General features: G+C 39.2%; 1 protein-coding gene across 1 annotated transcript; it reads right to left on the minus strand.

The window, feature by feature from the left end:
* Nucleotides 1–14,654: 14,654 nt before the first annotated feature.
* On the minus strand, nt 14,655–22,012 carry Gprin3 (GPRIN family member 3). Its single transcript, XM_013029758.1, has 2 exons — nt 21,992–22,012; nt 14,655–18,305 (listed from the first exon to the last, which is right to left on the minus strand). The coding sequence occupies exon 2, from the start codon at nt 18,211–18,213 to the stop codon at nt 15,853–15,855; it is 2,361 nt and encodes a 786-aa protein (XP_012885212.1). The 5' UTR covers nt 18,214–18,305; nt 21,992–22,012; the 3' UTR covers nt 14,655–15,852.
* Between the last annotated feature and the right edge of the window lie 285 nt (nt 22,013–22,297).

Here is a 22,297-nt window from a genome sequence, read left to right on the forward strand (position 1 = left end):
CTTTGGGCTTGGCTTACTTCACTTAATATAATTTTTTCCAAGTCTTTCCGTTTCCTAACAAATGGAGCACTGTCATTCTTTCTGATGGAGGCATAGAATTCCATTGTGTATATATACCACATTTTCTTGATCCATTCATTTACTGAGGGGCATCTGGGTTGGCTCCATATCTTAGCTATGGTAAATAATGCTGCAGTAAACATAGTTGTGCTGGTAGCTTCAGTGTGGTCTTGTTTGTGATCATTTGGGTAAATGCCCAAAAGTGGGATTGCTGGGTCATAGGGGAGCTCTATGTGGAGTCTTTGGAGGAACCTCCATACTGCTTTCCAAAGTGGTTGAACGAGTTTACACTCCCACGAACAATGCAGTAGGGTTCCCTTCTGGAAGATGGGCATCATTTAACAAACAACAACAAAAAAACGCCGTAAGTCAGCTACTTGGTAATAGTATATTGGTTCATGTTCTTGGATTAAATATTTATTCCAATCCCTTCCCAAGTTTAAAGTGGGTTATTTACTACTTCCATCTCCAACCACCTCATGGAGAGAAGCACTACTACACACTTCAGGTCATTATTCCTGTGCATTTGAAAAAGCTTCATTACTAACTGTTATATAGGATCTTAGCACATTGTTTTGCTTTGTTCTCTTTTGAACTCTATAAAATGTGGATGTAGAGGATGCTTAGCCTTTAACACAAAATCCTGGATGTTCTCCTAAATTCAGTTTTTATACTGGGACAAAACCAACCATCTTTCCCAGTAATGGTACTTAAGATAGACAGTTATGTTTAAGAAAAAAAAAGTAGTACAAATGAAAAAAAACATAGCTGTAACTCTTATCTTTGGAAAAATTTAACAGAGGTAGAGTAAAAGGATGATAAGCACATCTCTAAATATTTATGGACATTCACTATTACATTGATGTGATCTTATAAGGAGCTTTTTGCTTCTAAATAGTCGTGTGCTGCTAGTTTTATTTTCAGTTTGTGAGAATTACTTCTGTGGCTTTTATGTCTCTTATTTTGAATTTGTTAATTACATCTTCTTCTCCTCCTTGATTTTAGAACACTGTTTCCATTGAGGCAGGATAGATAAGAGACAGGGAAATTATATTATTTTTAATGGCTATAAATAGGGCTAGACTCCGAAGTTAAAAACCAACAAGTGAGCTAAGAAAAGCAGGTGAGCTCCTCATCCACCACATTTACTTATGGATGTTTAATTATAAGATTCAGAGACATAGAGGGGTTTTCTAAATCTGCCTTCTCCTTTGAAATGGTAAATCTGAAAACTCTTCCTGAAGTGGTAGAAACAAAATGAAAGGCATATCTGGCAAAAGAAGCCTTAAACAATACCTTGGTTTGGGGTGGGCCTCATCTGTTTTACCCGTCCAGAGCCATTGTCTAAGGAATAACATGAGGTGCATGATCTGACTGTGTTTACCCAGATCTAGAAGTATAGAAGCCACAGAGAAATCTTTATTTTGAGTCTTTAACTCTCATTTCTTGCATGAGGAAGTGGGAAATCATTCTTCCTCTTATTTGATTTCCCTTTATCCTTGTTGTACTAAAGCAAATCCTTGCTAAAACTTAAAAAATACTTTTTCCTGTCCAACAAGGGATTTAGAAAGTAGATAATCTGGAATTGTGATTAGGATTATAATGATAGACTCTGATTAAGAGCCAGAGATTTCTTTGGGGTGAGTTAATGAGTTGCAGCACATGGACTTTGGCATTTATTTTGGTTACCAAGAAGCCTCTTTATGTTTCTGTCTGGATTCTAAGCTTTTTCTAAGCAAAAATATAGGATTGTGGGCTTGAAAACAGATTGTGGGCTCTGTCGGTGTATTGGTCAAGAATAAATTGCTGCAGTATTTGATCTTCTAAATGGGAATAGGGATGCATTTATCATAGCAAGACATACAATAAGACGATATCTCTAAAGCAGTCAGTAAATAGTAGATTTGTCTTCTATCATGTGTGAAAAGGCTTATCAGTATCAAACTCCTAAATACCCCTTTTGACACCCATGAATAGAGAAAATAAAAAAACAATCCAGACAAAAAAGATGGTACTTTCGATAAGCAACATGCGACTTGTGAAGCAGGGTATAAAAGGCAAGGATCAGAAATAATTAATGGCATCCAATGTTCTCTAGTAGCGTGAGTTAATACAACTACTTTATAACATCCAATAGGAGGATGAATTAGCTCATAAGAAGAAAGGCATTAGGTTTTTATAACACAGTATCTGGCAGCCTAATGATCACCCATCTCCAGCCAGCGTCTCTGGTTCTGAATGTAATGTTAGCAGAATGGCAAAGGCCTGTCTACAAGTCAGTTTCCCAGGACACAGAACAGGAAATGGCAGATACACAGTATAAGAAGTTTATATTTGCTTCAATATTAAAATGACTCCAGCACTTGAATACATGAATACTACCACTAAATATTTCAGTGAAGTTCATACTTTAGGATGGAGGGGTCTATATGCCAGTTGGAGAGCAAATGAAGGAGCAGGTCCTTGATGTTTGGTCATTTTGAATCCATAGTTGAATGGAACCATGCTGTTACTTTTCTACTGCACTATAGTGAATTACCACCGACTGAGCACTTTCATACAACACAAATTTGATATCCCACAATCTCTATGGGTCAGGAGTTGGCACAATATGGGTTGTTTTTCTGCTCAGGGTTTTGCTTGGCTGAAATCCAAGATGGTGGTCAAAGGATACAGTTCTCATCTGAACAGGTTGTTGGGAGAATTGGTTTGCTTGCAGTTAGAGGACTGGGTTTCTCTTTTCTGTCCAGCTGGTTATTGCTGCCAGGTGCTAGAGGGTATCAGTCATTGCGGCAAATGTAGTCTTGCTACTGCAGATTACTACATTGGGTTGGCTTTCTTCCAGGCTAAGTAGGTGGAGCCTGTTTGACTTTTTCTTATATGACCAGTAGGCGAGAGTTCTTTTCTTTTTTTTTTCTTTTATTATGTATAGTTTATTTGCATCTATATCATTGGGAGGACTGGAGGGAGGGCACAGAACTTGAGGGTTAAAGAGTGAAAAAGTGCAGCAGTGGAGCTCATTGGACACTGATAAAAGGGAACTATGCAATTTGTGACTGGAGATGGGAAGAGGGATTGGGAGTGGGTGAGGGAAAGCAAGATTTTGTACAAAAGAAAATGTGTTCATCTGATTTATGTAATTGTAATCCCTCTGTACATCACCTTTATAATAATAATAATAAAGTAAATTAAAAAAGATATCATCAAATTGTCATGCTTAGAGAGTATACAGAATGGAGAAAGGGTTAAAATGATGTCACGAGGCTATTTTCTCCAAATTTTAGAATGGGTGACTTATTACCATTTCCTCAACCACCCCAGGAAACCAAAGGGGAGGTGAGGAAGATATTTCTTCTTTCCGAGAGTTCTTTTCTAAAGAGCTCATGAGATCCTGTCACACCTAGATAAGCTCCCTATTTTAAGGCTAGAGGTTTGGGATCTGAATTACATCTAGCAATAATTGAACAACCAAGAGAAAATAGGATCGCCAGGGGCCTGGAAATCTTAGATGCCATCTTGAAACCTTGCTTACTGGTTCCAAGTAAGTTACAGTGGACTTTCCTCTCCATTTGACCCTCCTTAAGTCATTGTTGTTGCTGACCTGTAAAAATCTATGGTCACATCTGGGCCTCTAAACAAGCAGGATCTACAAAGGCAGCTGCTTTCAGGCTAAATTGGTCACATAGCTGAATGACAGCAACTACATCTTGATGGATAACATCCATTTAAACTTTGAGTTTCACCACTTAATTCAGTCATGGGCCATTCAACATGGGATGTGTAATGACAAGGTAAATAGTAACCTAACACTTGTTTAAAATCTAAGGGTCCTCCCCCTGACCCTCGCTTCTTGGCTTCTGTGGTTGGTTCCATGTTGGTTGGTTTTATGTTGGTGTCCCTCAAGGGTCCATTGTGCCTGAAGGCCTGGTCTCTGGGGAGGCAGTATTGGGGATGGTAGGATCTTTGGCAAGTGAAACCTTGCTGGAGGTTCTCATGTCGGTGGAGGGTCTTTCTTTGGTAGTTCTATGATAGGGTTGTTATACCAGAATCAGGCCCATCCTTGTCCATTCTCTTTCTTTCTGTTCCTAGCTCAAGATAGGATCATCTGGCTGGCCATATCACTTACATGCACCTCCACCACTGCTACTCACCCATGACTTGAGACACTTGAGAACTGAAAGGCTCAGGGCCAGTACTTTGAAAATATGAGCTAATACAGTAAACCTCTTCTTCCTGAGTAGCCTGCATGAGATATTTCAGCATAGTACAAAGCTGACTAATACAAGAGTCAGTGGACGAAGGATGGCGATTCTGACTCTTTTCTCTTACTTCTAGAGGTTCTGATGAATAACCTGGCTGAAGACCTGGCAGGGAGAGGAAAGCTCACACTTTTCTGAGTGGTACAGTTTCTGGGTGTAGCAGGTGTTTCTGTCTCATGTCTTCTTCAGCACTTTCTGTGGATTCTCTGTCCATCTTCCTCCTGTAGTATCAGCCCTAGACTCCCTCAGCAGTAAGGGACTCTGATCTGCAGATGTCTTCTTACAGGCGACATACTATCTCATAAACCTCCAATGGGGGTCTAGTGCACCTCTATGAATCTTGAATCTTGCAGCATAGAGCTGTGAGGGCTAGAGTTTTGTTAGTGAAGTGATGCTTGCTTACAGAGTTTAATTGTACTCTCTGTTTGTATTGGTTGCCCTTTAATTTGTAGATTGTAGTACTTAGTAGGATGACTCATCTCTTAATTTGCCTATGGATTCATTATATCATTTCTAACTTCTACATTTCAATGTATCAAAGTTATTTTTTATTTCCACTTACCCTTCCCTTTTTTGAGCTGGTGAAATTCTTTTTATTAGTGTTTAACTTCATATTTTAAGAAATCATACATGATAGATGTGACAAAGTTAATCAAAATCGTTTTCCTAATTCTTAAAAATCTGACAGGTGTAAGTGCTTGGGTATGTTGCCCTCAAGATTTAAACACAAATCGCAAAGACTTTTAAAGTCAAAATTTGATGTGTCCCACTGTCATGTTTAAAACCATTCTTAGAATTTATCCAGATTTATCCAATGTTTGTTTTGCAGATGAAAAGAGCAAAGTTCCAAACTTTTAGCACAAGAATGATAAAGTTCGAGCAAAGAAGAAAACAAAAACACAAAGGAGTAAGGGAAGGAACAAAAATATTTTTCCTTGTATGTAGTTCATCTCTCCCAATTTTTCAAAGGGCTTTTGTTTTTCCCCGCCCAAGCCTCAAAGATTCTGCATATTTGGCTGAAAGTTGAGATTGGACCCAGGGTTTTTTGATGCCCACCCAGAATATTAAACAGTATTTATATTCTTTTGATCATCTAATTTATATATCTCAAGTATCTCCCATTGGACACAAAATGACTGAAAACCAACGTGCATAGATACGATGTATCACTGAAGCTTAAGATGCATGTGTAAGGGCGGAGCAGAATGTTCGCACATAGAAATTATTATTATTTTTTTGTTTTCACTTTGGGTAAAGGAACATAAATAACAGAGATAACAATACTTCATGCAGTTTTCATGCTTTTAAATTCTCATGATATCTTTGGCAGCAATATCCTGCTTATGAGAAGCTGGTTCTTATATAGTTTGATTGAATGGTGCCAAGTGGGACTAAAAAAGAAGACATAGGCAAGTATCATTCCTGAGATGCTAATACTCCTACCCAAATCTTCAACAGGCTCTTTCAGCTTCCATCCTGACAATCTGAATTTGAACTACATTTGTCCTTCATTATACATTCAGAAAAACCCAATTAGAGAACATAGTTAAGATAGTTCTTAGGGTCTAAACACTATAGAAGGCCATACATTAGACTAGAATGTGATTGACAGCAATTAAATCATGTTGGCACTCGTGATTGTGAGTGCGGATTGCATGTGGTCTGAATGTTTGTATTACCCTCAAATTCATGTGGGAATTCTGACCTCCAGGTTGATGGAGGTGGAGTGCTTTTGGAAGTCATGGAGGCAGAGTCTCCAGAGTAGAGTGAATGCACTTATCACAGAAGCCTGAGAGATACCCCTGGCTGTGTGTGAGGACGCAGTAAGGCAGCACAGTCTGTGTGCCAGGCAGTAGACCTTCACCAGTCACCAGGTCTGCTTTGATGGGCTTCCCAGCCTCTGGAGCCATGAGAAATGAATCTCTGTGTCTTATAATTATCCAGTTTATGATGGCAGTCCAGATGGATTAAACACAGTGTGGTAATCTGAAGGTAATCCTAGGAAGTTCACAAGGAGCAGACCCTTCTTCACAAGAAATCAGAGCTAGCTTGATTTCTTGGTCTGTCTAGTGAGGCCAGATGATGCTGAAAGGTTGCTCCTCTGTTCTCCAAAGTGAAGATGTGACCATTGACAGAAATGCCACCTGATGGAACAAATACCTGAACAGCTACAAGCAATCTATCCCCACCATCCTGATGACCAGTGCCCATTAGTATGTCTGTGAATGTCACTTCATATGTCCGGAAATGCATTGTATGCAATGCTGTCAAGAAGGAATCTAACGTAAGAGTTAGATCGTGGCAGTATCAGTGCCATTTAGAGTTGAGATAGCTCTCTCTTATAGATATACATTAGTTGAAGGAAGACAATGGCTCTTGGAATTTTTGAAATAACGCTGTTTAAAGTTACAGAAAATTGACTAAATCTATTTTCGAGTTTTTTTTGGATTTATAAATCTTGCATTTCTTCCTGTCTACAGTTCTTTGACAAATGGAAAGCAGATTCTTAGAAGCAGCAAGGAATCAAATTATAGTGTTTATTTTGTTAATGGTCCAATAGAATCAAGAGCATGGTTGTGGACTATGTCCTCTTAAGAATTGAGATGGCAGGATCCTGATTTACTTCTTCAGGGGTAGACAGAGTGGGTACAACCATACAGCAGATAGCTGGATGGTCCTGAGATGAGGTGCTTGATCCTCTCTTCACACTTTCAACCTGTGTTTCCCCTGATAATTCTTGTCACTCTCACCAGACATGAGTGGAAGTATGAATGTGTACACACACACACACACACACACACACACACACATCAGACACAGAGAAGACTCCCTTCTGATACCTTGGAGACATCGTTGACTCTATAGGAATTCTATGTTAATTGAAAGAACAAAAGTTCCTTTGTTATAAATCTTCCAGTACCACCACAGATTCCTAGAAGAAATCTATTACAAGGGGAAAAAAAATCAATGCATTCTAAACAGGCAGAAATCAAAGGACAAGAATAACAGCAGCAGCAATTATAACATCAACACAAACCAGAGCAAATTTTATTCTATATTATACTTTTATTGTGGAAAATGGAATGCAAAAAAACATATTCTAGACTTTTTGAGGATAAAACCAAGTCAAGTTGAATTTCAGTATATTAAATATCATTCAAAAATTGAACCTGACATGGAGGCGAGAGTATATTTAATTCCAAAATTTTCCATCTATCCTTGTATAAATCATAACGTTCCATTTTATTTTCTAGAAATGAACTTTTGTTGATCACTAGGGGATGAGAACCTTCTTGAATGAACTATTTTATGATCCTTATATATAGACATTATGATGATACAACTTTAGAGTCTAATTATTGATACATTTATAAATAGGCTTTCCATTATGTTTCTTAAGTGTTTTAATATTATACTACACTTTTGACTCTTTCTCGGCTGAGTAATATGCACAGACAATTCTCATATTGACAGTTATAATTTTCTGGGCATCATTTAAATGAATACACATTTTTCAAAGTTATATGTATTTCTTTATACAAGAGCAAATGTTGATAAACTATTAAAGTTTCAGATACATTGCCCTTATAAACATGTATATTTTTAGGAATTATAAAACATTGTCATGTAGGTGCCAATGTGGTATTCTAAAAGCTGGTTAACCTCCTATTTTACGTAAGATATAAAGGCATTACATTTATTCTCTAAAACATAAATATGTTTTTAAATGTTATAGTTAACATTTTACCGAGGAGTGTTCATATTTGTATTTTTTGTATTGGAATTCTCTATCAAAGGATGATTTCAATGCTCCCATTCATATTAACAGTTTTTAGTGTTTAGGAATCAGGATCAAATTCTACTAGGTTGTAGTAAACAGGTCAGACTTCTGGATCTTTTCTTCCTTCCTTCTTTTGCTCCTTCCCTCCCTCCCTCCTTCCTTCCTTTCCTCCTTCTATCCTTCCATTCCTCTCTTTCTCCCTTCCTTCCTTTTGATAAATTGAAAAATATTGTCCCTTGCTGACATTAGCTTACTAGTGGCAGACCTTTCTATTTGTCCACACATTTCAATAATAGCAATTTAGTATTTGTGGTCTTCCTAAGGAATGACTATTTCCTCATGTCTTATTAATCTATTAACATCAGCTGGAATTTCTTTTTTCATTTAGAGCTTTGGTGTTGGAAAAATTGTTTGGCTAGTCTCATGGGGACAATGCCTGCAATTGTTTTCTTCCCTGGGTGATTATATAGGCTTTGAAAATGTAGCTATACATCTCCCCTGCCCCACAAGAAGAAATAGGGCTTTTATCAGCCTGTGCAAATGTACACACTAATAAATGTGCAAATGAAGCCTTCAACATGTAAATGGTTCTCTCCAGTATGTGTCATTTCCAGATATAAAATTAAGAGCAGCATTAATACTTGAGGCTGCTCAGGCATGAGTCTTAGTAAAATGCTAATTAGATTTTGAAGCCAAAGGGAATTGGATTTTCTTAATCACAAAATCTGCTACAAGACAGTAACAGCACTTAAGGGGGAGCATCTGGTTCAATATTCGGAGATGTAAAATAGAAAAGTCATGGAAAGATGAAGTTATCAATTAGTTGTTTTAATATGTGATTTATTCAAATATACCAGTATGAATAAAATGCATTTATGTGTCTATAGCTGTGTGGATTAGCTATTTACAGTTAGGCTACGTATACATTTTTTTATGTGTAGAAAGCGAAAATTCATATTGATTAGCCCTTTTGAGGCTTTGAATAACCGCTTCTTCCTGTTTTCCTGCAACAGCTTTGAGGATTTAGATAATCATACAAGGTATGTACACAATCACACCCAAAAGTATGTACATTCTAGTCACACGCTTGACACAGACATGAGGTGTGAGGAATGCAAATCAACCCAGCGGTCAAAGAATTGACCTTACCTGTGACTAATGGCGTGGGTAATTAGCCCTGGCATATTTACTAACATGCCAATGTACTGATTACTAAACCTAGCCTTTATGGTAATTATGTTATCTACTCTCCTAGATGATAAAGACACAAAATAAAAACAGCCCTTTCTGACCTTCAAAAAATGACAGGATAAATGCTATAACTGAACACACATGCACACATTGCTTGTTTTATTTACTTTCATATATGTGCCCACTTAATGATAGGAATTGGCCTTTAAATGGGATACAGCATGATATTATTTTCTTCTACACATAAAATTAGCAAACCAATCACTCATAGACTGTACACACTTACAGAATGTACTGACATTCCACAGCCAGCTACAGGATTGTACATGACATATTATTCACACATTAGTATAGCAGAGATAAATACACTTAGAAATTTAGCAATTACTAGTATATAGTTTTCTTGAGTGTTCAGGCCTTGTTGACTTTTTTCAACCTCAATAAAAGTATCTCTAGATGCTCTTAAAGCAAGAATTAGGCTCCGGTAGGGATTAAGGAGTAGGAGCATAATACTGCAATCTCCTGATTTACTAAGGTGGTTTTAAATATTAAACGCATGAAAAAAGACAGTATACTCAAATTTGTGATCTCAAACAAATGCTAAGAAATCTAAATGAACATGATTAAAGATGCCGATTGATAGGTTACACCCCTTCTCCTTATCCAACATAGTTTGCTGTACATACAGCCTTTGCAGGTTCCTGAAAGCAATGATATGATGCAGAAAGTAACTGTTTAACTGCTTCAAGATTTTGTTAATGGAGAAACGATTTCACTTTCAACCCATAACAAAGGGTAATACTAGCAGCAATATAAAAGGGAAAAAAAGCAAGCTATAATTGTCTCCCCAGAAATAAACCACTAACATCTTCCCTATTTAAGAAATCAAGAGGGAAGTTAGCATTTCTCTGCTATTTAATTTTCCAGGAATCACTTAAATCGCTTGAGTTTCTTTTCATCATTACACCACACTGGTTGATCACCAGTGTCTTTTCCAGTGTAAATTATGTGATTTTAATTCCTTAGATTTTGTCAGCCAAATACTCTTCAGCTTGAACCCCAGAAAGACATCTGATGAAGAATTAGTATTTAGAAATGACCATGGAAAACATAAGTTTCTGTAAGGCATTATTTGATACAAGTTCTCATGTTTGAGTAATTTTACATTTGGGAGCCTATTTTTTTCCATAGGTAAGGCTGGCAATTCTCTGGGAAGAGTTCATTAAATTTCTCTCTGATGAGCTAACATCCAGAAAGAGTAATTACTGTAAGTTTTACCCTTTCAATGGACCAAGTATCTAGTTGGAGTTATCTTGTGTTTTATGCCAGCAAGGTTCTTAGTGGCTCCTCTTCTATTTTGGATAGCATGAAAACAGAGATGTCAACTGTATATTTCCTCATGCTCATCAGTGCTGTATCTCTTTCAGGAGCTCTCAAACATTTTTTCCCCCAAGAAAGCAGAAATTATTCCTTTGCTTATTTTATATTCTGGGTTACAGTCAGAGTGAGTCTTCACAGAACAAACCACAATGAAATCATGGTGTGCCCATAAAAGATGCACTTGCTGGTTTCACTGCTTCTTTTTTGGCACATTATTGCTTGGCTATACTTTCATAGGCAACAGTCTTTATTCTTATGATTAGGATCTTAGATATCTGGGTCTTAAAAAGACTTGGGAATAATGTCATGTGGCACCATCTGGTCCTCAGAATCATTTCACCAGGTCCCATGGTTATGTAAACGTCTTTGTAATGATCATTACCTTGATTTTCCCAATAGCCAGAAGGAATGTTGCAGGGTTTGTTGCTGTATCTATATACACATATGCACAGATGTACTGGATTTACTTTGAGAGAGGTTATTTGGTTGTGGCAAGTGAGTAGTTTAGCTGGTGAGTGTTCGCAGTTAAAAGTAGCTGTAATGACCTCTGGCAGATGTTACTGATTCCTTGTGGGACAGAATTTTTCCACTCCATCTTCATTTATATCCTTGGCCATTGCAAACGGAGCTTATTTGATTTCTGTAGTCAAGGTGTTTTTTTTCCCTTTCTTTTTATTTTCCTAAGAGTAAGATAAAGTTCATGGAAATCTGTTTCAGTATTTACAAAAAAATGGTATTTTCCAAAAATGGTTTAGTTGTCCTCAAGTTCATGAGTCGGCACAGATGATATTTCTATCATCCTGTGGTAGAATTTTTAGTAAAAAGAATAGAGTTACAGGCTAGACAGCAGAGAACATAAATTGCTGTTATTTGCAGGTGGCCACAGCAAACTAAAAGGACCACAAATGACATCAGCATCAGGAAACGCTGGTGAACAGAACAAAATATATTCAGTTGTAGGGGTGAAACAGCAAATATTAAAGCAGACAGGGAAAGACTTCTGATTCCCTGTGTGAAAACACCAGGCGTAGGCTGAGATGGTCAGCTTAGTTATCTGAGGAAGTGCTGAGCTCATTGTGTTATTATCACAGAGGGAAATTCACAGGCTTCGTTTCTCAAACACCACTTGGGACAAAGCAGGCGGAAGCAAACAGCCTTGTCTCCACAGCAGCATTGTAGATAATTAGCAAATCAGGCAGGTAGAGGTCTACAAAAGGCTATGGTTGTCCAATTTGCAATAAGAACATGAAAACCTTATCCGAATGCATTTGTTTTTCTTTATACTGGTGCCAAAAAAGTTGGCTATAGATAAAGGTGAATTATGTGGTTGTAGAAATGAGCACTTAAAAAACAAGCCACAGGCACAATATGTAGAATGAAAAGAGGATGTTACTCTCTCACAAGGAATACAGCAAAGGCTAGATTCACATGAACAGCACACTCCTATAGGTCCTCTGTAAACAAAATTTTAAGTCATAGTGTGTCTTATTCTTGGTGTGTTATATACAAATATCCGCAGGACAAAAAGAGTTCCCGAAAGGAGAGAAGAAACATCGAAGTAATCTAGGAACAATAGATGTGGAATTCAACCAATAGCACTTTTCTCCTCTGCTTTCTATGTTCAGACAGCAAGCTCCTATTAAGGATCCAACCTAGAGGCATATGAGACACAAGAATACTGGGTATGACACAATTTCGTTTTGATGTAACACCTGGAATGCAATGAATATTGGCATCGAAGATCATGCATGTTAGACAACTATCAAGATTAAAAAATTATCAAAGATACAATTATATTCAATATAGCTGACCTTAAGGTAAGAAAACATACTAATACATTTTTATAAATATTTGCTTTGGGACATACACAAAATATAGATTTCTGGTTAATATTGACTTCACAGAATGTCCAATTTATGCCATTGATCCAAAACAGTATATTTGATTCGCATTTTACTATATGTTACTGTGGTTGGTTTGTGGCATCAAAGCCCAATAATCAAAAGAGACATAACAAGAAAAGCATTCAAGATAAACATATGACGATTGTGGCCATGCTTGTTTCTTGTCAGAAAACAGAACAACTCAAATTAAAATTTCTCATGTTTATTTGGTGAACACGGAATAGCATGGTCACACTTTAAATGTTGAATAATCTCCCGATACTGGATTCCAACTCTTTTCTTTTATTATTGGGTTTAAGAAATATTTTCAATTTCTTGCTTTAAGAAAATATTTCCCATTCGTACTTCAAGAACTGAGTTGTGTTAAAAACATCCAAATCGTACGTTTAAGAAAATACCAAGGACAAGCCCCATGTTCAACCCAGGTAAAACATGGTGTACATAAATTCAGTGTGTTTAGGAAAGCTATTTTGCAACTTCTTTTGTTGAAGGAATACAGGACAGCTCAAATGAAGCGCTAATGTGCAAGGATGAGTGGGAAGAAGAAATTTCAAGCATGGTTTCATTGACAGAGAGTAACTTAGGGTAGATACCATAATGTAAAATCACTGTCTTGAATAGGTTCCTATCTATTCAACCATTTCATGATGTATTGCTGCTTCTGTTTCTAAAAACTGTTCTGTATGACTTAAGCAGTAACAAAGCAAGAAAGGTCTTGTAGAATTCTAGAATTTAGTTCTAGGACCAAACAAAATCAAACTTATTACGTTAAGCATTTTTGCTTAAAACTTTTAATTTGAGAGGTCCAACTACAAAACAAGCAGGGCTGATCAATTTGTCCACAATCCTCTTAAGCCTTCACTGCCCTCTAACCATTGAAGACGATTATTGTCTGATGCGTAAATTCTTTCTCATCTTTCCCACTTTAAGGAAGTAATTAGCTAATTAGTTGCAGATCACTCTTCTCCTGGATAGGAGTGAGGCTCAACTGAGGCAGGTGTCTTTCATCAAGGGACTTTCCAGTCACCCTAGCTCAAAATTATAAGGTCATAAAGACCTGGGGTTTAAACTCCGGGCCTCTCACTCTTACCTGGCTTTTTTGCTCAAAGCTCATGCTCTAGCACTTGAGCCACACACCTCTACTTTCTCATCCCTCCTATTTTAATACAGGAAGAGCCTGTTTTAGCCACATCCTAGGAGAGGACCACCTCTGGCCCACCATCTGAGTAGACCCTGCTTCTGTGAACACAGGTATTCTCTATGTATACACAACATGGATGCTACTGAGTGACTCAGCCAGTGAGTGACGGGAGAGATGAAGGCATCTGACACAAATGGGTACTTAGCCAAAAGAGAGAGCTTCAGACTAAATCTCTAATCATTAATAGCAATCTGATTGGTAATTTGATGATAATTTCTACTTTAGATAGCATTCTTAATAGATGCCAATTAGAAGGAAACTGAAAAAATGTGTCTTATTAAAAAAATCATTAAGAATTCCAAGTATAGCAACTGTAATTACCATTCTCAGGCAATGCTGTCTCCTTATGCACGCTGCTTATACAGTTAAATTGATTTGAAAGAAATCAGACTCCCTTGCTAATCCAGGTTGTACCCAGTATAGCTGTGGTATGAAAGTTTAGACATTATATTTTCCCCACATATGTTCAGAATCTGCAAATTCATATACATCACACAAAAACACAAAACTGAAGACAGTGTAGCTTGACTGTGCCAAGAGGACTTGAGTCCTCAAAGAAAACATAGACAGATACTCTTTTTGGACTTTACAGGAGAATGAGTTTAGAGAAGACAATGAACACTCCAACATCTAACAGTCTGATCTTTTAATGGCGCTCTATCCCTGCAATGAATCTGGGTAGCTCTGCCCAGTGCTATGGAGGAAACCCCTGTGGTCTGGGACTAACCTGTCTTCAAGAGAGGAGAGAGTGCTGGCAGGTTGTCGGTTGTCTAGGGACTGTCCACCACCAATCAAACCATGAGCTCATAAAGACCTCTTTGACTGGGTCTGAAAGTTGAGATTTGATGGTATTTCTCTTAAAATAAATGTTTTCAGAATTTTTTTTTTTTGCTCCAGATCCTAAATGTTAGCAATGAGTCTACACATAAGGAAGAAATTCATGTGTTCAATTTGGTGCTGTCCAGATTTGCTATCAAATGCTAGTAAACTAAATCAAAAGATGAACACAATTTTTTTGTGGTTTACAGCAAGATTAAATATACTGTGTTTGTTACTCATGAAAGTTTCCTTTGAGCAGTATGGGGGGGTGGGGATACACAACAAAACAAGTATTTGGTAATGTGCTAGGTGTAATTCCTTACCAGGACCTTAGTAACTGGTTTCAGGAGAATATTACTCCACACCTGTGTAACATAAAATATACCAATAATAATCTGTAATTCGATGACTTTTTAGGAACCCAGTTTCATATCTTTTCTCAAGGGTAAGAAAATATGAATTTAATTTGACTAGAATCACAGAGAAAAGATGTATATGTATAAATCTGTATTTGATATAGATGTTATTCATATTTGAAAGCTTGGCTAATTTTCCTAATTCAACCTTCTTGTGTTTATTCAGAGCTATACCAAGGTTTATATAAAAAGCACTTCTTTCAGATGTTAACAAATGCTAATTGATATGTGTTATATACAAATTTTAAGTGCTGTCATTCAAGATTATATCGCTTAGGAATGGGCTCAATTTGTTTCAATATTTTGCATTGTGACTCTTATTCTCTACTTAAATTTTCTGTGGTAACAACATTCTTATTTCAAAAGGGCTGGAAATCATAACAGTGCTTTTGCTAAGAGTGTTATTCCCTCCCCCCAATATAAAGCAGAGACTTTAATGGAAATACTATTACATGATAAATAGAGGCAGTAATACAAAAGGATACGTGTATATTGGTCATGTTATTCTTAGATGCAAAAAAAATCACATTTAAAAACCCAGGCAGATATTATTTCTACTCCATCAAGACTGCAAAACCTTCAGGGAAGATTGTCCCTTGTGTTCTTGCTTTCAAGTGGAAATGAATTTTTAATTTTTATTATTATTATTATTTTTTGGTATGGCACTTAAGTCAAGGGATCCAACAGTTTTTAATAGAATTTTCCTATAGGTCACACTTGCTTCATTCTCCTGTTTCCTCAGGAAAAGTAAAACGAAGTCAGCTTTGACAGACACATGTAAGAATACCATAAATGTATGCATGAATCCCCCTGTCCTCTCTCCATCCCCCCACCGCTGCTTTTAGTCCAGCACAGAAGAAGGGGCTGGGCGAACACAGCAGTTGGGGCGACGAAAATTCTGCAGCATGGACCGGAAGATATTATGCTGCCTTCCCTTGAGCTTTTTATTTGAAGAAGTATCAGAGGAAATGGATCTCCGGGTCTGGTCACTTTGTGTTTTGATTAATTTCTCGTGTTCCTTAATCTGCCTTTGTAAATGGTTCTGGATGGCGATTCCCAGGGACTCTGGGTCCAGAGAAGCACCGTACACCTCCCAGGTCATGCCCTGCTCATCCCACACCACGTCCTTCACACGCTTGGACTGCTTCAGCTGGACCTTGGAGTCCAGGCTCAGCTGCTTTTTCTTCTCTCCCGGGGTGAGCCCTACCTGAGCGGCCGCTGCGGTCACACTCAGCTCCTTGAGGAACTCACTGACCCGGCTGCCCCTGCGGGGACTGGCCTTCACTGACCGAGAAGGGGTCCTTTTGCCAGACCCTGGGCTGGAGTCCCCCAGGGAGTCGGGGGGTAGGCTCAGGCTGGCGGCTGGCCTGGCCTGTCTGGGGTCTTCTGATATGTTTTCTTGGGTCTTCCTTATTGGGGAGGGTTCTTTCTTATTAGCCGTGGACCCTGGGCCTGCATTCTCTTGAGGTTGAGGAGTGAGCAGTAAGGGTTTGGCCTCTGGAGTATTCATGTCTGCAGACTCTTGTTCTCTTCCTATCTGCAGTGTGGCCGGGGTCCCTTCCTTTGCACCTCCTTTCAGGATGGTGTCCAAGCTCCCTGCCTGGCCATCTCTGCTGGCGGGGGGACTACAGGAGATGGATGGTTGACCAGGCGGTTCTGTTTTGTGGTCATTTGTGGTTTTCATTCCAAATGCAGATTCCTGGGCTTCACAGGTGTCTGGTCCCTGATTGAGTCCATCTTGGGCGTTGGCACCAAGGGACATCTGGTTGACCAGGCTAGCTTTCTGAGAGCCGGAATGAGTCCCCACTAGCGGCGTGGAGGTTCGGTCTTGCCCCGCTGGAGTGATGCCCGCTGATCGTCCCTCTTCTTGATTACACCCATCCTGAGTCGGACTGGAGGCCACGCTGATGGATGGGGTTTTGAAGATGTCCCCTGCTGGGCTCGCTGGGTTGTGGTTTCCTTGGAAACCTGCAGAAGCAGCTGCGGGTTTGGCATGGGTGGGCAGCGGTGGCTCGATGGCAGGGCAGGGTCCCGGCGGCACCTGGGGGCCCAGGGTGCTGTGACAGAGCTCCAACACGTGGCTGCCACCGCCAGGGCCGTGGCAGATGACACTCAGCTGCTCCTGTGCTTCCAGATGCTCCAGGGCAGGGATCTCCTTTAAGAAGGCGGTGAGGATGCTGGGGCTGGTAGAGACCGACCTGCTCTCCACCAGGGCCACGGCCTGAACCTCAGCATCTTGCTGAGCCCTGCCGGGGACTTCCCTGGGCTCAGGATCAGCTTGGGTGGTCATCGTACTGGCTTCTCTGAACTTGGACACTCGATGCTGGGTGGGCTCAGTCTTAGAATCCTGAGGACATGGCGAATCTTCGCTAGTGAGCTGCGACAGTGGAGGTGTCTCAGCTGTGAAGCCTTGGCTCTCAGAGAGGGTGGCAGAGGGCTTTCTGGTCTCTGTAACTTCGCCCTCTCTTGTTGCAGGGTTACAGGGTGTCTTCATGGAACCAGAGACCTGCCTTGCCCCTTCCCGTGCACCTGTGGGAGAGGATGAATGACTCCACACCTGGGCCGGTGCATGCGGAGTGTGTACCCTTTCCTGGAGTTTATCTGGAGAAGGAAAATCACAAGATGCGATCTCTTTGTTGTTGCCACAGGTGTCGCCAGTAGGGAGACTTGAGTTCTCAGCTGGCTCTCTGTTGCTTGGTGGCGGTGTTGCACTGTTGTTCTCCGGTTGCTCCGTGGTGGTGCTCTGGGATTTCATGGAGGCATCTTTAGGGACCAGTGAGCCAGTGGCATTGGGCTGATCACCTAGGATGGCCTGGCCCGTGTGCTGATTGGCTGGCATTGTGGAGGTTGAGTGCCCCAAATCTTTTCCTACTGTAGATGTTGGGGATGGGGTGGTGGGCTTGCTGCTTCCTGGTAGCTGGGGGTCACTGGGAGAGTTGCAGGTGAGACATGCTTTCTCCAGCTGGTTGAACAAACCAGAAGACATGTCTGGCTGAGGGGTGTCATGCTCACAGGTTTGCATCAGGACCTCGGGGGCTGAGCCCAGGCTGAGGTGTGGTGTTGCTGGAGCTCCAGCAAGGCCATTGGCATTCTCATCCTGCGGAGAGGGGACGGCTTGTAATTCTCCTCCAGTCCCTTCTTTCCCAGCAGATGCAATCAGGGTGGTTTTAGTGGATCTCAGAGAGTCGGGAACAGTCCCCATCGAATTCCTCTCCTAGGACACGTCCGATCACTCCCTCCAAGGGTGTCTCCACTGGGCAGCCGTGTGAGCTCAGAGTGAACACAAGCACTAGCCTGGGGATGAAAGAGACAGTACCATTAATACGGCACCCCATGGAAGAATGAAGACCAGGCTGAGCTGCTATTTTTTTCTTAGCTCCTACAAGCACATTTGAATGTGTCTTCCCACATTTACAGAGGCAACATTGGGAAGGCAGATGTTCTAAAAAGAACTACACAAATACTATTCTGGTGTATTGGGTTCTGCTTGGGCTTTTCCTCCTCAAGGTTGGTGCTTTGCCACTTGGGGCATGCCTCCACTTTCATTTTTTGCTGGTTAATCAAAGACAAGTGTCTTATGGACTTTTTCTGTCTTAGCTGGCTTCAAATTGTGATCCTCAGATTTCAGTCTTCTGAGTAGCAAGGATTATAGGCATGAGCCACGAGTTCCTGGCTTACACAAAGGTTTTTAATATAACTAATTATATTTGACAACCATCTTCAAAGTCATTTGTGTAATCTGATTAACCAGAAATCAGAAAATCCTGCAAAATTGTTATAATTAAATCAGTTAGTATTGAAACCAGTCTGAACAGATAAAGATATCTGAACTAGACATTGTCAAGAAATAAATGTGGATTTGATGTATGACAAAAGAAGAGTTCACATTTGGTGGGAAAAGGTTGGCTTAGTTAATATAAGGGGAATTGGTATGTTTATCTATGAGGAAAGAAAGAAAGATCTTTATTTTATACAAGTCCCAAAATAAACCCTGAATGGATTTAGACAGGTAAATGATTAAACTGCAAAATACATATTTAAGTAAATTAAAATTCTGTAGGAAAATCTAGGAACTTAGATATACAACCTAGGCTGAGCTAGTCAGCTTCTCTGACAAGACAAAAATTACAAATGAACACATAAAGATACTAAAGAACTACATTAAATAAGGAAATAAGATTCAAAACTTTTATATGACAAAAGACATAAGAAAAATGCAATATATTTGAGAAAAAATCATTTGCAAACTTGAAGGATAAGCAAAAATGTAGGCAATGAAATAAAAGCTTTTAAAAATTAAAAGGAAAACCAAACAATCCATTGGAAAAATGGGTAAGAAAATAGGAAATACAGCTTACCAGATAAGAAATCCAAGCAATGAACTTATGAAAATACCATCAAATTTATTTGAGGTCAAATGAATGCCAATAAATTAATGAGATTTTATTTGATTCTAACTCTTCTTGCAAAGACTTCAAAATATTTTTTAAGGAGATAGTTAATGAAAGAATGCATTTATTTTTATTAATTTTAGGTGCAAATGTGCACCACTACATCTTTCTTAAGGAAGCATTTTAGTGTTTTGGTTTTTGTTTTGTTTTGTTCTGTTTTTTTTTTTTGCCTGGTCCTGGGGTTTGAACTCTGGGTCTGGGTGCTGTCCCTAGGCCCCTTTTGCTCAAGGCTAGTGCTCTCCCACTTGAGCCACAGTGCCACATCTGGCTTTTTCTGTGATTAACTGGAGATAAGAGTCTCAGGGACTTTCCTGCCCAGGCTGGCTTTGAACCATGATCCTCAGATCTCAGCCTCCTGAGTAGCTAGGATTATAGGTGTGAGGCATGTTGGTTTTTAAAGCTAAAAACACATGTCCTTGACTTAGTGAAACCAACTCTATCAAGAGAAATGAGGGCACTAGCATATATGGATGCAGATCTAAATGTGCTTATTGAAGAACTATTTGCAGAAGCAAAGACTGTAAACAAGCAATTCCCATGAACAGAGTGAGTGGTAGGGTGCTTCCTGATATATCCCTATGATAAAGTGAGAAATTAATATAGTAGCTAATTAATATGGTAGCTAATTAATTAGGTTCAATCTTTTCAATTGATAAGGATTTCCCTAAGGTAGGGTTTAATGAGAAGGTGAGGGAAGAAGAAAAGCATAAACGTTTTCATTTTGGGCAAGCCATAACCTCTGACACTCCAGATGCATGCACACAGTCACAAACAGGTATGCATATGAGTATGGAATTTCTAAAAATAATTATGGTGAGACATATGAAATGAGAGGGCTTATGGGTGTGTGTGTGTGTGTGTGTGTGTGTGTGTGTGTGTGTGTTGTGTGGGTGGAGTTACCCAATGGAAAGAAATACTGGAAGAAGTCTAATATAACCTAGGGCATATAGTTATATAGAGTTGTGTGAATGTTGGTGTATAGACTTTGGTTTTCTAAGAATTACTGAGCTTTAAACTCAGCGCTTTGAGTTAGCTAGGCGGACGTGCTACTTTTTAAGCTATGCTGTCAACCCTCTGTTGTGATTGGTTTTCTTAAGACTCAAACTCAAGGCCTCACTACCTTGCTTACCTTTTTTGCTCACTGTTGGCACTGTACTGCTTGAGCCATATCTTCAGTTCTGCATTTTTGCTAGTTTATTGGGGATTTTTCTGCTCAGGCTGGCTTCGAATTCTGATTCTCAGATCTCAGCTTCCTGAGTAGCTAGAATGATAGCTGAGAGCTGCAGGTGTCCAGATTATTAACGTTTAAGGTAGGGTCTTGCTTTATGTCCAGACTGCCCTGGATTTTGATCCTATTTGTGCTTCCTCAAATCATTGGGGGACAAGTGCATGTCACTGTGTGTAGCTATTGATTGAGATGGAATCTCCAGAACTTTCTGCCTGGGGTAGCCTTGAACTATAATATCCTGATCTCTGCTTCCCAAGTAGCTAGGATTATAGCTTGAGCCAACTTGCCTGGCTAGATATTTTTTTTAAGTTTTAAGATAAAGCATATAGATTAAACAAGGGACCAGAATTATTGAATAACCGTGTTTCAATATTATTTGTTGGTAATAGGCTATATTACTTCAGGATAATTACTTTATCTTTTGGGGCCCAAATTAGATCAATGGCAAATGATTTCTAGACAACATGGATTACATGATTTCTAAAGAGCTTTCCTGTGTCAGCATTCAAGACTCCCACTTCTTTGCCTGTACATTAAATATTAATCTTGTTAATACACCAAACAATGCAATCTTAATTCAAACTGTAAAATGTCAAAATAAAACCAAGTCAAATCCAGTTAGGTCTAGATTTTGAAAATATGTATTTTATCTTTTGGTTTAATGCCTTTTTCCTGGTCTATTATCATATGAAATCTAACAGCAAATCAAATTTATCCTCCTGTCAACCAGCTTATCCCTCTAAGTTCATTATTCATATTAATGGGTTGACTATTTTCCCATCCCCCCGTCCTGACTTCCTCCAGCTTCTCCAAACTACTCCTCCAGTTTCCCATTGAATTTCTTTTCCTTTCTGTTTTCTTTTCTGGTTCCTAGCCAGGTTTTCCCTCTCTCCCTACTGGATCTGCATTTATCATACCTTACCTCTAAGGTCAGCCTTCCTCATCTTCAAAAGTCCACCCTTCTTCAGGCCTCCCTCTTTTCTATTTTTAAGCAACTTCCACAGGTTGGCCATCTTTCTCCTTTGTGCTGTGATTTCCATGCACTGGTTTGTCCTGTTACTATTGGTATAAATGCACCCTTTCTTCACAAATACTGCTAACTGGTAAGTGTGTTTGTGTGTGTGTGTGTGTGTGTGGGAAGCTTAATGATTAACATCTGTTGAAAACACAATTAATAATGTTGTTGATGAAAGTCAGAAAACAGTGGTGTCATATTTACTGATTTAAATCCATGTCCAGGTTTAGACCAGGTTAGGTAACTATATAAGTTAAACTAAAACCCAAAAACATTGGACACCTACTAAGAAAAGCTGGTAGGTTTCGTAAAGCCAGGAGAACAGCATGTCTTCTTTGTTACACAGCTACAGCCAATTGCCAAATGAAATACAATCAGCTCAAAGTTCAGCAGCTGGAAGTTAAAAGACTTCCATGAAGAGGATGTCAGAGAACTTTCAGAAGTTCTTGTGTTTACTCCCCCATCCCCACCACACAACTGAGAGTGTTAGTTTAACTTGGAAAGTTTGTTTTCATTCATTTGTTTTATTAGTAGAGGCTAAATGATCCATCAACTCAACAATCAAGAAATAAAAAGTCCGGATTGATTAGTT

The sequence above is a fragment of the Dipodomys ordii genome, unplaced genomic scaffold (assembly GCF_000151885.1).
Source record: "Dipodomys ordii isolate 6190 unplaced genomic scaffold, Dord_2.0 Scaffold122, whole genome shotgun sequence".
Classification (NCBI taxonomy): domain Eukaryota; kingdom Metazoa; phylum Chordata; class Mammalia; order Rodentia; family Heteromyidae; genus Dipodomys; species Dipodomys ordii.